This window comes from Alternaria atra (genome assembly GCF_907166805.1).
Source record: "Alternaria atra isolate CS162 genome assembly, contig: 25, whole genome shotgun sequence".
Lineage (NCBI taxonomy): Eukaryota > Fungi > Ascomycota > Dothideomycetes > Pleosporales > Pleosporaceae > Alternaria > Alternaria atra.
This window is the reverse complement of record NW_025091323.1, coordinates 85,842-96,272: the sequence shown is the minus strand read 5'-3', so window position 1 is coordinate 96,272 and position 10,431 is coordinate 85,842. Positions and strand designations below refer to the sequence as shown.

The following is a 10,431-nucleotide window of genomic DNA, read 5'->3' as shown; positions in this document are numbered from 1 at the left end:
CGCAAACTACTAGACCTTCGAAGGCCTAAACTACTAGACCTTCGAAGGCCTAAACTACTAGACCTTCGAAGGCCTAAACTACTAGACCTTCTACGGTCTAGTACGCCTTCGCTTCGCTTCTCTCTCTAGGCTATATAAGTACGCGTACGCTCTGCCTCTTCTAGGCTCTGCGTCTGCTATTTTCTCTACTCCGAATACAAGCTTCTACTCAACCAGTTCGCTCTTCTGCGCGTGAAGTCTGCCTTACAGCTAGCGTGCTTGGCTGCAGCAATCCCAATCCACTGCGCCTATCGTAATAAAGCCTGTGCTTCCTATTAACGTCTACTAATGTCTAGCTAATACTAGCACAGAAAGAAAAGCTTATTTATTCGTGCATTTTTATAGCGCGCGGGCCAGAATATTATGACACTACAGTAGAATAGAAGCGTTCGAGTACTGTAGTGAACGCGACATTAGGTCTCATAGCTACAAGCTCTTAGCTTAAATGTATCTATAGTCTGGATGACACACTCGCTGTTAACTCACGTTGCGACGCTTGGGCTTTCTGTAGTCTACGTCAGCTTGCCTAATCAGCAATGCATCGCCAACGACGCAATTCATGACACCGGTCAGCGAATTTTAGTATCACTATTAGGCAGTTTGCGGGTAGGCACACGATTGAGGACATACGTTCGCGCGTTCATTGCCGTCACAGCACCCACCATCTAAGAAATTGTCTTTACAATTGTACTGCACTACGAACACCTTCAGCCTAATTGTTGCTTTGGTGCGTTAGTGTAATAAACCCTACTACCCGCGCAGTTAAAGCCAACTGCGGGGTTACATAACGGGACGCGCAAGCCGATCCGCTTCAGCCGTTCGGCTAGAGCCAGTCCGAGGTAGGGGGTGCGGAACTAGCCGCCACTTGCTACTAGCGCTCGCTTCTAGTCAGTGACTTAGTGCATTAGCGTCAGCGTTACAGCTAGCGCTAAAGTTGTGACATGAACAGACAAGCTTCGCGTAAAAGGTGTGGCCTGTTGTGAGCGCCTTGATAGAACTGATGCCGGCCTTGGGCGCCCGAATACGCCACTCTCTTCGTCAGGAGGGAGGTTATCAGGGCTTGCGTGGTTTTAGCATTTTGCGGCTGCGAGTGTTGAGGTGGGCGGGCTGCAGCTGAGGCTGACTCATGAACAGCAGAGGAACGCCAGGCACGTTGTCGCAGGCCAAGCGCTGTTGGGACCATGAACCTTATCACTAACAGTGCCGTGCTATGGCCGTCTCGTAAGCTGAGCTAGGATGCTACAGTACAATTAATACGGCAATATTGCTGGCAATACCAGGTGCGCAGCGCAGTTGCCGCTTATGTACAGTACTACTGTAAGTAGATTGTGTGTATTCTTCTTCATCACCGAGAGGTCTGTGATCTAAGCTTATATACATAGAGTAGTGGGCTGATTGGTCGCTGGATAATCCACGTGACCATGCAAGGTACCCTGGGCTTACACAGCCCAACTGCCAACTTCTTCTGCTATGGCTTTCGCTTGCTTCCGCTTAGCGGGATGGGCGCGCTGCACATGGCTTTTTATCTGGCTGGGCAAAACGCCGTGTCGGCACTCCCTGCACACTGCCAACGCGTACTCGACCAAATGCGCAAAATGCTCGCCTGCGACGTTGCTCTCTGCCATGGTGGTACAACGGTTATAATGACAATTTAAGCTCACGATATGGCGTGAAACGACTCTTTGAAATTGACTACCTGTTATTGCAGACTCTACGTTATATATCGCGTTGTGGACGCGTCTTCCTACCTGTATACGTGATGCAGCTAATCGCGTATCTGGCGTTGGCGGTCGCTGCTCGCTATCTCGGAACGACTCCGAACCCTGGGGTCTGGGGTATCGCGACGTCATAACCCTAACCCCAACCTCCGAACACGAAACCCTAACACCATCAACCCCATCAGCTGCGGGGCTGCAAACTCGTGTTAACGTGCAACTTAGCGCTCTAATTAATATATCTAAATTTTGGAGCTATTAGCCTGCGGGAACCTAACTCGACCGGCTTGCGAACAATACTCGACCCAGCCCGCATGCTCAATAATACGCCGAGTATGGTATATCTAGTCCCTAACTAAAATGAAACCCTAACTCGACTGAGGGCTGGGTCGAGTTGGCCATGTATCTCTAGCAGCTCGCCCACCTCGCGCGGCAAGTATGGATGAATGATCTTGACGTCGCCGCTGACGGCGTACCCCTTGTGGTACCGTGTGACGAACACGACCATGCCGTCCTCGATGAATATGTTGCGATGGCCGCCCTTGATCGTGTTGCTGTGTCGGACGCTCAATATCTCCGTCGCCCGCGCGGGCTGTCCTGCCGTCATGTGCATGAGCGCGAGCAGCTTCTCCCGGAACGCAACCACACGGTCCATGTACCGCTCCACTTCGTTCCTGTCGATGCCGGAACGGGTGCCTGGCTTGAGGAACCGCTCCCGCATCGTGGCGTCCTGCCCCACCCGCTCGAACAACCACCTCTCTCCACGGGCATGCGGGTGCGCTGGTCCTGCAAAAAATTCCACCCGGGTCGGTCGTCGGTCGGGTTGTCGCGCAGCTGCTCCCACGGAACCTGGGGGGCTGACGCTGCGGTCTGCCCATTGCAAAACAACAGCTCCTCAACCAGCAACCGCTTGCTCTCTGCTTGCATCCCGTGCACCATGCTGCGGAACTGGGCCATGGTGAAGTGTACGTTCTTGTACAGCAGCTCGTCCCTACCCATCCACTCGACGTTCCCTCGCGCGGTGGTGTTGAAATGCACCTTCAGCCCGTACGTACGCAAGTCTAGCATCCATTGCATTGGGCTGTGGCTGCCTCGCACCATAAACCTGTCCATCATCTGCTGCACAAACTCTAAGCAGCCTTTTGGTCGATGCTGGTTGGGGGAGTTGCTGCCACTGTCGCTCCCCACGTACGCGCTGTCGTCGTCGAACAACTCCTCTTCAAACGGCTCGGACAGCTCCAGTGCGTGTTGTACGACCATGAAACGGGTGATTTTGATCACCGACGACAATATCGGCGGGTACAGCTCAGCGTCCTTCCAGCCGTCCTCTTTGACGCCGAGCACAGCCAACGCACACACCAACGCGCAGTCGTACTCCTTGCGGCGGATGGTCTGTTTGAGCAGCGCCATGCAAAAATCCAAGCACGCTTTTTCAATCGGCCTCAGCTTCGCGTGCTCGGGCTCATTGTCGCGCTCGGACGGGTCCTGCTCGTCGTCGAGCTCATCGATCATCATCTCGTCCTCCTCCCCGTCCTCTTCCTCCCCGTCCTCGTCCTGGTCCTCGTCCGCTACCTCCATCTCTGCCCCGCCCACGTCTCTCTCTGCCTGCTCGATCAATGCCTCCCACGCCTCGCGCTGCTGCTGTGTGAAGCGGTACTTGGGGCTCTTCCAACGGTGCTCCCTCTGCGTCCGTGCAAAAAACATCAGTATCTGCTTCCACGGGCGTGATCGCTCTTTGATCGACTTGTTGTCCATGTACGCCTGCAGCGGCGTGTACCTGGTCTGATGCTTCTCTGTCCGGATCGCCTCCATACGCACGAATATGCCCGTCCGCTCGATGACCGACGCCTGGCTCACGCGGGCCAGTCAGTCCATGGCGTTCCAAATCGCAGCCTCGACGGGTTCCTCGTCTTTCTCCAGGTCTATGTTGGGCTCCTCGATGCTCGCCAGCAATTCGGGACGATCCAGTTTGTTCAAGTACGGCAGCCACCCAGTTCGCTCCAGCCATAGGGCCGCCTCATCCTTCTCCCCGTCTTAGATCGTTGTCTTCGCCCGGTTCTCGACGTTGGCCCACGTCTTAGCCATCTCTTCGCCCACCTGTGCCCACGCTGCCTCGCCCTTAGTAGGAACGGGCTGTGGGCCGCTGTCTGGAGTAGGACGCACCTCGAAGTACTGTAAGCCGTGCCGGCTGCCGAACAATCGTTGGTAGTATACGCGCTCGCAGCTATCTTCGAGTTAGGCCCGTAACGCCATTGCCCGGGTCCAGCTGGGGCGTCCGCGCTTCTTGCTAGCTAACTACTCGTGGACCTCGCGCTAGTGCCTTCTAAGCGATTCTCTGCTCCGCGCGATGTACTAGCATCTCGCTAGTCCGAGTCGACACAGCAAACCATCGTCGTACACTAGCAGCTGAGGTATTAGGTTAATGCCGTTGCTTAGAATCTCCAACTCACTAGGGTACTGCAGCAAGCTAGGCTACTAGCAGACGGCATTACTAACAGCTTACGCGCTCTTTAGCGACTTCTTATGTTGTTTCTACAAGTAGCCCTCAATCTAGTCTAGCCACACAGCGTACTGGCACTCTCAGCACACGGCAAGCTAATAATTAGCTAAGTGCTCGAAAATCTGCTGCTCCTCGTCGTCTGCTAGCATGTTAGGATATTCTTGCTCTTTATTTTCTATGCTGTTATCGCCGTTCTTATTAAAGTAAGTTTCGCACCCCTGCTGCAATGTCAACTCACGTTGCACGGCTAGATCTCCGATCGGTCCGGTTGTTGGGTTATAGGTCTTCTGCAAGATTAGTATTGCTTCTTCTTCCCCGCAGCTTCTTATGTTAACAAACAAACAATCGTATCGTCATCTAATCCGCCCTAGACCTCCATGCTGGAAGTAGCCGATAAGCAACTCAATAGCCTACATTTTTAGTGCAGTAATACTTTAGGTCTATTAGCTTTCTTAACGGACTATCGCTAGTTCGTTAGTTGTGGTAGTACGTCCGTGCGCGGTGTCATTTTCGCGAATGCGATACGCGCGCTTCATGGGACTTGAATAACCGGCCCCCCTCGGCGCTCTGTACATCGTTTTCTTGAATCTACTGCATACTAGTACAGTATACATAGTTAACATGCACTAGTCTACTGCGCTGTACAAGGCTGCTGACGCGTTCGACGGCGGCGCTCGGAGCTTCCCCATGGCTAGCGACGCTGAAATCGCCCGCAAGCACGGGTACGAGCCACCGAACGAGGACTACGAGAAGCTCTTCTTCTGCCAGGCTTCTATCCCGCGCTCGCAGCGTGACCCAGGCGCCCGTCCGCACAGCGCAGGATGGCTGATCCCCGGCCCTGACAATGCCAGCGTCTGCAAGCCTGTCTTCGTTGCCCACTCGGCCCTCTCGGCGATCTGGCTGCTGCGCGAGACGCTCGCGGACGATGCTCTCTCCAACGACAGCTGGGACCGTCTCGTCTGCGCGGCCCAATCGCTCGCAGAGGAGGGCATGGTTGAGCCGCCGTCTGCGCAAAAGCCGCCTGCCTCTCCCCTGGCTCGGCGCGAGAAGCGACCAGCACCGTCTGCGCAGGCGTCGTCACCAAAGCGCGCTCGCACAGAAGCAAGCCATCAGCCAGAGGAGCCGGCCAGCGAGGTGGAAGCGCAGCCAGATGCGCAGCCGGTGGAGGAGCAGCGCGTTCTCACCACAGTCACCAACAACAACCGCCGCGCCGAGCGGCAACGCATCAAAGCCTATGAGGCTGCCCAGGTGGAGCGCAGCCTCGACCTTGGTCTTGTAGCACCAGACGAGAAGGCAGTCGACGATAAGCGCGGCGCCTACGCTGCTGTGCCAGTTCAAGACAAAGACGTTATAGCCTGGCTCTTTAAACAGGCCGCTGTCGACAGGCACCAGAAGAAGACCGACTTCTACAACGCTGTCAAGTCGCCCTATCTCAAGGCGCGCGACTTCTTAGCCAAGGCGCGCGCGCTCGGAAGCCCGTCGTCTCAGGAGCACGCTGCTCACTTCCTGCAGATCTGGCGAAAGCAGGGCAAGCTCTTCGGCGATAGCGCGCCTGAGGACTTCTCCTCGCATGCGCTGCGTGAGCAAGAGCCCTCGATTCGTCCCTCCGAGCCGACCAGCTTAGATGGCGTGTTCTGCCGTGCTTGGGACCGCTGCACAGTCTACGAAGAAGTAGTCAAATCAGTGCACATCAAGTACAGGTGGGCGCAGGCGCTCCTAGGCAAGGCTATGAACGACAAGCTCGAGCAGCTCAAGCGCAGCGACAGGCTCCTTAGCAACAGCAAGACAAGTCGCTTTAGCAAGGGTCAACGCCAGACAGAGGCTATAGACACGCTGATGCCGCTGGTGTTCCTCAAGCAGAATCTGTCTAAGAGCGAGCGGGATCTCTTTCGAAACCGCCTGGCCAAAGCAGTTAAGTGGTACAGGATCGCTGAAGGCTTAGGCTGGGGCGTGTTGCTGGTCATGCCAGAAGACGTGCTACCTAAGACTTAGATTGAGCAGACCATCCGCTCCTAGGGCGTGGAGGTCTTTATCAAGCTGCTCAAGCGGGAGCGTCCGGATGTCTGCCTTGCGGCCAAGCAGTTCGACGAGTGGTTGGGCCCAGAGGGTATTGCAGGCGGCGATATCAAAGGGAAGAAAACGCTAAGCATTGAGCTGAACGCTCCAGGCACAACGCACAGGGTGGAAGAGATTGATGATAGCGACGACGGCGATGTCGAAGACGACGACGATGACAACAATGAGCAGGTTGAGATTATGCAGTCGCAGGCACGCTCAAAGAGCGCGCCTGCTGCTTCGTTGCGCCAGACGACGCTGCCTGAGTTGTTTAAAGCTGTAGCGTGAATGTTATGTTGTACCTTTTGTGTTGTGCAGTTAGTGTGTTGCCTTCTTGTGTTGCTCTTGTTGCTCTTGTTGTTTGGCTGCATCTGCGCGGGCTGTCCAAGTCCTCCACGCTAGCGCAACCACACCCACGAACACCAAACCCTAATACTATCAACCACGAGGTTTATCGTGCTGAAAGTCGCATGGATAGAAGAGCCTATCTATGCGAGAATGTTGTCTAAGTTTAGTACAAATTGAGTGCAGAACCGTAATTGGTACGTTACTTGAAATATATTGGTACGATGGGCGTTCTGAACTCTTCGCACGAAGATTGTACATGTTATCACTAACAAAATTAACGCATAAAATGGTACATTATAACGTACCATCTATTAAGCATGTATCTTAGGGTTTCTCGAGGGATTCTGGGCCATAGCCTTGAATCCCGTCGCCCATTAATGATAGGATCCCATCCTCTCGTTGATAGGTAGAAAACCTCTCGTAGCAGCTCATTACGATCCTTGGTGTGCTTTGAAGCTACTTTTCGACTCCATTGGGCCCGGCAGAGGTAATCAAAGACGGTACGCTCGGCGATAACAAGGTTGTACTCGTCGAATAGGAACTCAACCATCTCGTCTAAATACGCCGTCGGCTTCTCACGGAGGTACTCTAGCAGGGCCTATCTTGTAGCATTAGTACGCTGGTTTGCAGTCGTCGTCTCTCCTCATACATTCTCCTGAGCCTTCACCATCAATCGAGGCCTCCCTTGAACGGTTGAATTAGGAGGATAAGGGCTTCCGTATAGGTCAAGACTGAGCTCAATACGCTTCACTGTATTGCGGCCAACACTACGGTTCCTAGCGATCCATTTGAATGGACGTTGATAAGAAAGATCAAGGAGAACAGTCTGCAAAAGGCCTGCTTCAAGCTTTCGACCCATAACAAGAGGTTTACAAGTGAACAAGATGTAATTTACAGCTCAAAATCCCGATCCTTGACCTCTATATACCCCTATACTACTCTAATACTAATCCCAGAACGTCACCTTGACGATCTCTCCCAGATCCGGGGGGGTCCATATGTTTTCGCAGGCACCGATAGTTTTGTCGTTGAAATTGAAAACGGCATAGCGCCTCCTCGCAAACGTACCAACTCAACCTTTAAAGCACCATAACGCAACAACAACCCAAAGTTAGGATACTCTGCTTGCAGGAAATAAAAATAGAGCGTTGTAAGTATATACCCTCGAGGTTTGATTTTCTTAGTTCTAACGTTGAGTGTTCGTGTTGTAGTGGACTTTTCTCAAATGGTTAGCTGGCTAGCTAGCTTGTGCTAATTTATCACGGTTTAAGTAATAGGCTATTAGGCAGTAGAATTTGGTAGGAACACTGAAGTTGAATTGAAGTAAGTCTACGTGTTGATATACCGGAATGATCGGATGTCAGCAGGGTTATGGTGAAACTCTGTTCACATAGGACCGAGTACTTATCGGACCGAGCAAGCTGTACGTAGACTGCGACAATTTGACACGGTGATAAGCCCAGAGTACATATTCTCCAAGCTCAGGCATCCTGAAAATCAGGGACGATGTGCACCTCAGTGGCATTAATCGCCATAGCAGTTGCGGATTGCGGAAAATGGGGTTGGTAGTGGTCAAGCAGGGGTGAGACCCAAAGTGGTTCCTAGCGCAGCGTGCGACATGACTGTCGTTGCGACCACAACCTCCATAATTTGAAGATGCAGGGCGACGAAAAAACGCTTGAAGAACAAGAGCGCATACGCTGCAAGTTGCAAAGAAAGCCATAGTAAGATATGAGAAGATTTATAGTAAGTTATAAAAATATATAACGTGGTTCACCATCGAGCGCCCCACCCCATCGAGCGCCCCACTAAGCACCAGCGCAGTGCCTATACAGGAACGCAGTATAACACTACAACAGATTATTATACTATATGTAACAGGATTATATTAATTAGAGGCATCGCTATTGTCTACATCCTCTATTTCTACCCTACAGGTGCGGGAGTTATGCCCAACCTCGCTGCAACGGCCGCAGCGCCTCTCTGCGCGCACCCTCTTCGCAGGCGTCTCGCTGTCCTCACGCCCACTACCGTCCATTTTAGCAATTAAGTCAGATACCTCACCAACTGTTAGAGTCTCCTCTGCGCGTACGTACCGCCTTTTGCGAGTCTTGCGCTTTGTAAGCGTGTCAACAGCGTCTCGAAGGCGGCTTACGTCCTCTCGCATTAACACTATATTATGAGCTATCTGCTGAGCGCCTTTACTTAGCTGCTTAACCTGCTTATCTAATAAGCTTACTAGTGACCCTTAGTATTTTTGCATGCGATTTCGAATCAGCGTAGATTGCGCCTCTATCTCGCGGGCGTTGCGCGGTGTTTGCGCCTCCAGGCGACAGTGCCTGGTGCAGGTAGCGTCGGCGTACGCAGCTGCACATCTAGCTTTAATAACACAACCTCTAGGTCGTATGGGACTAGCCCAGCACCTCGAAACCCTGCGCGAACGTTCTCTAGTGTAAACGTCTTCTTATAAGCTACTCTAAAGGCTAGTAGGAAGGTTTCCTTGTTAATATGGTGGACGCGGCTGCGTGCCAAGAGCGAGATTCCATCGCTATAGTAGCGCTTCAACAGCGAGTGGGGGACGACGTCCAGAGGCTGCAGAAGGTGCGATAAGTGAGATGGCATGCAGAGAGCGATGATCTTGTTCTCCTTGCAGTAGTCCTGAAAATCTACTAAGCAGTGGCTGTCATGGCCGTCAATAATAAGCAGCCTATATGCCCTAACAGAGGACGCCTTCGTATAAGCATTAAAGTGCTTAAGCTACGCGAGCGCGAGGTCGTTGTTAATCCAGCCAGTAGGAGAGACAGTGATAATCCAGTCGCGAGGTAGATCTGCGAACTAGGAGGCAGAGTTCGCAACAAGCAAGTTAAGCAAGTTTTGAGGCTCACTTGACTTGCTTGGGACGATTTTGCGGTAGTAACGAAACTTGCTTGACTTGGAAGCGGTATTAGCACAACTTGGTTGGTAAACTTCCATAACTTGGGTAACTTGGGTAATTATTATAGTTAACATATATGCAGATTACTGCGGGTGCGCCTCCCAGTTGCACAGATCATACTCTCCCTCCAGCAGCGTCTCAGAACGCGTTGCCTCTAGTTTCTCGACGATCCCTGGAGTTGGACGTTCGAATCCAGCACGTGTCCAAGCTCGAATGCACTGCAGTGTAGCTAGTAGTTGAGCTCCTATTTTGCGTCTCTTTAGCTCTAATAGATCACCGAGCTCGCTGAACAATCGCTCGCACTCGCAGCTGCTAGCAGGTATCGTTAGAACGTCAAACGCCAGCCTAGCTAAGTTGGGATACTTTGGTTGTAGTTCAATCCAGTAACGGATAGGATCACAGCCTTGAGTGAACTGCTCGCGCGTCCATTTTGGCTCAAGCTTCTTCCAGCGTTGGAACTCGTCGATATCCTCGTCGTCGCTGCTATCGTCGGCGTCAGCTATCGCGGCGATAGCGTCCTCGAGCGCGCTTTGTAGTGGCCTAGGAGTAGTTTGTACAGCGTTAGTTGGCTTGTATTGCTGCCAAAGCTGCTGGAAAGCTACGTTGTTAGCGTGTAACCACTCTGGCTTTGAGCGCCAGCTGCGATCGCAATAGCGTTTGTAGTACGGATGGAGTATTGTTGCGGCGTAGTAAAATGGTGAGCTATCAAGCTTAGAGTAGTAGGTGTTGGCTTTAGCCTAGGCGGCGCGGAGGTTGATGGGCAGATGATCCTCAGGAGCGTTGATCTGTTCGTAGTTGACGTGATTATATAGTTTAACCCGCTGCTCAAGCTCGTGTAG

The 10,431-nt window shown here is 52.6% G+C and overlaps 2 protein-coding genes across 2 annotated transcripts; one reads left to right on the top strand and one right to left on the bottom strand.

Moving 5' to 3' along the window:
• Nucleotides 1-516: 516 nt before the first annotated feature.
• Nucleotides 517-3,566, bottom strand: ALTATR162_LOCUS5068 (uncharacterized protein; the record flags this gene model as incomplete). The annotated part of the gene is made up of 2 exons (XM_043312685.1): nucleotides 517-544; nucleotides 2,557-3,566. The coding sequence occupies 2 exons, from the start codon at nucleotides 3,564-3,566 to the stop codon at nucleotides 517-519; spliced, it is 1,038 nt and encodes a 345-aa protein (XP_043168620.1).
• Nucleotides 3,567-4,941: 1,375 nt separating this feature from the next.
• Nucleotides 4,942-6,597, top strand: ALTATR162_LOCUS5067 (uncharacterized protein; the record flags this gene model as incomplete). The annotated part of the gene is made up of 2 exons (XM_043312684.1): nucleotides 4,942-6,228; nucleotides 6,271-6,597. The coding sequence occupies 2 exons, from the start codon at nucleotides 4,942-4,944 to the stop codon at nucleotides 6,595-6,597; spliced, it is 1,614 nt and encodes a 537-aa protein (XP_043168619.1).
• Between the last annotated feature and the right edge of the window lie 3,834 nt (nucleotides 6,598-10,431).